This window comes from Sphaerodactylus townsendi, linkage group LG05, assembly GCF_021028975.2.
Source record: "Sphaerodactylus townsendi isolate TG3544 linkage group LG05, MPM_Stown_v2.3, whole genome shotgun sequence".
Classification (NCBI taxonomy): Eukaryota; Metazoa; Chordata; class Lepidosauria; order Squamata; family Sphaerodactylidae; genus Sphaerodactylus; species Sphaerodactylus townsendi.
The window spans coordinates 58221561-58226704 of NC_059429.1; the positions used below are offsets into that span (position 1 = coordinate 58221561).

Genomic DNA, 5144 nt, shown 5'->3' on the forward strand with positions numbered 1-5144 from the left:
TCCGCCTCAGAATTTCTGTCCCCCCGCCCCTTTATTTGCAGATGAAACACTATGTTGTTAAGAAAATTTGCAAAAGTTGAAAAGCTAAAAATTGGAGCCACCTTGAACCAGGAACTGCTCTTGCGACTACCAGCTTTCTAGGAACTGTGTCACCAAAAAACCAACTTTTTGTGCTGCACAAAGTGTGTTACAAAAGCTAATTCACCCACTTTTAGTTGCTTTTAAATTTTTTATTTCAGTGAACAGTCCAATTTCAAACAATTTATTAATGCATATCTTAAAACATTTTAATACATGTGGTACAAGTAAAATGCTATTAAAAATCCTAACATAAATAAATCTTTCATTAATATCAGAAAATAATTTAATGTTTCTTAGAATAAAAACTAAGAAACTAAATAGAATGGTTTTAAAAATTATTAACCATTTTAGCTTATAAGATACCTAGAAATGGAAACAAAAAGTTGCTTGTTTACAACTCTAACCAAGTGCATTTGGTGTGTTTTCAAAGGAATTTTGCCACCTTCCTTTCAGAACCTTCTCATAGAGGCCTGACTTCCTCCATGTACTTCCTATTGCACCTTCAAACACAGCTTCTGCTTTCAGATCTGACTTTTCCCAACAGCACAAACTTCCTTCAGTTTCACACAATGTACAGCTCAACCTTAACCTACCCACTTGATAACAGTTACTGTAATCCTTGTGTTATGCTGAGAAATTACTTCCTGAGCAAACTTCTAAAGTATTTTAAACTTCAGTGCAAATTTTTCAAAATCCAGTTCAACTTAGTCCATATACTGTCACCGTTCAGGAAGATTGATCACTGGGACCCACTGATCCATGAAACGACTTTCCCGGCAAAAACAGATCAGCTTACTCAAGGCTGGATCCTTCCATTGAGAAGAATGTGGATTCTACAGAGAAAAGAAGAGAAAGGACTATTGTCAGCATGAAATGAAATTCTGCTGATTATAAAACAAGCTTATACATACACACCACAAGTTGTCCTAGCTAGGAACTATCTTTGTACAATAAGGAAATTTGTCTGTCCACTTCTATTGCAATCTTTTGCCAATGGGTGAAGACTTGTTAGTTTTGTCTAGCATTTTCTCAGTGATCCTCCTTCCTAACTAATCTTTTAATTGCTGTTTTTGTGTCTTGTATGCATTTTAACTCTGTTTTTAATTGTTTAAATGATGTGTGTTTTGGAGGGAGAGTGTGCGGGATCTTAATGGTTTTAAAATATGGTTCTATCTTGTATGTTTTACATTGTGAGCAACTTTGGTGGCTCTTAAGAGGGCAGAAATGTGGGACATAAAATGTATAAAATAAGAAGACTCTTGAACCCTTTGTTTTGTAGCAACTGGGCATCTTTTGCAGGATTTTTTAAATCTGGCTTTCAATATGTATTTGCCACAGTAGACTTTACTGTGTATTACTGCATTAATTTCTTCTTTTTAGTAGTAAAGGATATAGTGAAGGTTACAGATTATCCAACTGAAAACATCATAGATGATTGAGCATGCTTTTTGTGAGGAGTAAAAGTCAGAAGTATGACCAGTACACAAATTTCTTCAAATGATTCAGACTATTTTAGAAGGTTGCCTGTAGCACAGTTTGTGATAAGATTTAAGCAGTGTCTTAATACAATTTGATTGCCATTTTGTTTGTATTAAATATGTCCTCCCATTAAGCAGAAAGTAAATCTTAAATACTTAACTATCAATTTTAAAATCTCTATATAGTCAGCCCAAAAAACCCACATATGAATGTTTGCAAAATCAGAACATAAACCTCACACTTCTGCAATTTCACACTTGGTGGTCAACTGATGTTTTCTTCCCCCAAAACAAAAAAGCATAACTGAATTTCCCTTCTATACACATTTTTAATAATTCCGATTTTAAAAATATTACAATATTGTATTAATTGAAAAGTGACCCCCTTAAAATGTTACACATACAAAAAATATTGCCATAACTCTAATTTGTATGCAAATATAAGACAACCATTTCTTTGTAATGGCAAAGCTGTGCAAAAACTTAGTTTTGCATTTAAGTAAACACTCCAAAAACACTGGCACAGGAAATGTGTCTTAAAACATAAAATCATGTGTGTTGGACTGTGATCAACTGCCCACAAATCACATTTAAGTTTGTGAACAACTCAGCATTGAGTAATAGTGACCAGTGTTTTCATTACAGTTATACTGAGCTATCTAATAATGACCTCTAAGCCAATTAGTAATAAGGAAAGACAAATATAGGCAGGGAGTTACTGTAGGAAAGTGACTCATGGAGTTGTCTTCTCCTGTTGTCAACAGGATGGAACTTGTTTGAACATGTCTGTGCTTTGAAAATTTCTGTGAGCAAAGCAGAAGTTGTGTTGTGATTTGTGCAGAAGAAAAGGCTGCCTAAAGGTCAGAATCCCACCTCATTAACCTGAAAAAACCAAGTGCACCAATGGAAGAACTCTGAACAAACTACCACAAGCATAAGCAAAAAAACTCCTCTTGGGGGGATGCTTGGAGATTTTAGACAGGTTTGCAATTCAAGTTTATATTTTTAAAAATGATATTTTTGCAGCCAAGAGAGGATCTAAAGTAGCACCTGGGTCACTCTGGTTCAGTGTGCTAAATGTTTAAAAAGACTGGCACTTACCGTCACAAGTATGCAGTGCAGGTCAGCAGGCTGCTCACCTCCCCCACTCGCTCCTAAGAGCAGCAACTCAGCTAGCCGGTTTGGATTGCTCACTCTGAGTATGTTAATGTCATTCTCACAACAAAATGCTTGGATCAGGGTAAAGTGAATTTGTAGAGCAACATCCTGATTGTCTTCCTCATCTGCAGCCAGCAGACAAAGCACTACATTATCTGGATCCCTGCAGGGATAAAACAATGCAGGCTGAGTCAGTCACAGTCCCACAAACAACCATCCATTTTACAATAGAAAAGGGACAAAACAGGAACTAAAAGCACAGGACATACAAATGTAGCGAATAATTCTGGCTATGCACAAAATGAAGTACAGGTGCATTTTACTGGATATGGCTGATCCTTCACACCCATCTGATTGATTGATGTTTCATGTGTACAGCAGCTAATACTCTGATTCAATTGACAAGTTTTTGTTTTGTTTTAATTGATTACATTTGGGCATTTAACTGAAGGGCACATTTTCAAAACTGCGGGTCAGCAGTTCCCATTGTGTCAACTGTCACTGGGTGCTTAGAACTCTAGCATTCTGGGTAAAAGGGATAGACATTCTTCTGAAATCTGGTACATACAGAAACTCTGCGCTTGTATGGCATGCATATTACAGATGAACAAACATTTACATTACTGTTTAGCCAGATTAGCACCTTCTTGAACCCTATCCCCACGCTGTAAAGATCACACCTTAAGCACACAGATCTTGAGTGCATAGGAGTCTCCTCAGGCAGAACACAAATGAGATAAACATACAAGACAACAGGCACAACAGGGAAGCTGTGCCAGGGAAGTTATTATTAATCAATCTACAATAAGGTTCCAAAATCAATTCTCACACGTTGAGCAGTTTGGCAGCCTCATATACTCCAATAGTGATGGTTCTCTGACTCAGGGCTTTGCTTAGGACCTCTTCCAAGGCATCTCCTACCTTCTCCATGCTGAAAAGCAAGAGAGACTAGTAAGGTTGTTAAACTAACAAACAAAAAGCCAAACTCCAGGCAAGAGTGAGCAACGGTGTGGGCGCGCACACAAATCATGCATCACTTTCTCTGTGGCTACTTAAGAGCACCCATGACCTCTTCATGGTGCAACATTGAGGGTCTGAACTGAACACACCCGATAATCCCAAGTGACCGGATTTATGAAAAGGTGGTTGGCAGATGCACCCACAGCGGAATCCTTTTTCCGCCTCGGTGTTTCAGATTGATATTGGTATTGATTTTTCTCCTGTCAAGAACAATTCACATCTCCTTCACCACTCCGATTTCTTCCTCACCAACACCCCAAATACATATACACGCCCACCCGCGCAGATCTCCTTTCACCCGCACCGCCTCTTCTCAGATCCCCTTCACGCATTTTTTTTTTGCACCATCGTTTTCCACTTTGCCCCAACCACTCCTCCCCCCACAGCTGTGAGGTGGCAGTCTGCAGGCCAACTGGGGACGGCAACTCGTACGATCGAACTGTAATCTATCAGATCTCTCTGCGGTGAGCTTCAGAATTGCAGGCAACGCTGTCTCCCCACAGCACAACCTAAGTCCTGCCAAGTTGGAGTCACATTTTGTACCTTCCCAAAGTCTGATGGTCTCCAGCGAGCTCTTCCAGAGTCATATTGCAGCAGCAGATCCTTGCAAAGAGGGAAAGGGAGAGGCAACTGGAACCGGGTGCTCTGCCCTTGTCTCCTTCTGTTCCCCCCTCCCCTTCTTCTGGAGAAAGTGGATGTATGCGTGTTCCGCTTCTGCCCACGGAGCTGCTCTCAAGCGAACTTGCACCGCCGTGCGAGTGGCTCGATCAGTCCGCAGGATCCACGCCACTCCGCTCCTATCCCAGCCGTTCACATTCCTTTGCTTGCAGCCCCTGAGCACGCGGCTCCCTTTAGCGCAGCCTGCTCCGCGCCACAGTTCCGCACAGCGGGCAACCAGTCTGAGGGACAAAGGCTTCCTCCGCCGGAGTTATCCTGCCAACCCCTAGCCAACCGTCTCTCCTTTCGTTTGCATACAGCCACCCCATTGGGTCATGCAAATGAGCCCGACTCGATCCTCCCGCTGCCCCTCCCCTCCCCTCCCCTCCGCTCCGCTCCGCTGCTGAGAGAGGGCGCGAGCGTTGGGAAAGCTGGGGCTGTAACTTTCCCTGCTCGTTCTAGTGCTGATTGGAAGGTGGCGAAGTTTTGGAGGGGCGGGGTTTGCTGTGGGAGAGTGAGCTGCGGAGGGTTCCCTCTGTCTCTTGTTTCATTTATTTTTGTAGAGCACATTTTCCCTCCTCTTTGTTTTTTTGGAGGGGGGGGGGGCGTTGGAGTAGTTGACCGTAAGCTTCTGTTTGCAGGCCTAATGCTTTTTCAGATCGTGCTTTTACAATAAATCACTCTTAGTAAGCACGTTGGAAAAGCCGTAGGGGAGTAGCAGTGAATTTTAACGCTGTCGGGAACCTGGGG

At 41.7% G+C, this 5144-nt stretch overlaps 1 protein-coding gene across 2 annotated transcripts; it reads right to left on the minus strand.

Annotated features, from left to right (window-relative positions):
* Positions 1-215: 215 nt before the first annotated feature.
* GADD45A (growth arrest and DNA damage inducible alpha) lies at positions 216-4656 on the minus strand. Of its 2 annotated transcripts, none has more exons than XM_048498941.1 (4): positions 4281-4656; positions 3547-3648; positions 2661-2880; positions 216-914 (listed from the first exon to the last, which is right to left on the minus strand). In XM_048498941.1, the coding sequence occupies exons 1-4, from the start codon at positions 4322-4324 to the stop codon at positions 801-803; spliced, it is 480 nt and encodes a 159-aa protein (XP_048354898.1). In that variant the 5' UTR covers positions 4325-4656; the 3' UTR covers positions 216-800. The 2 variants fall into 2 exon arrangements, with proteins under 2 accessions (XP_048354898.1, XP_048354899.1); XM_048498942.1 differs by lacking the exon at positions 4281-4656 and adding an exon at positions 4006-4244.
* Positions 4657-5144: the final 488 nt, after the last annotated feature.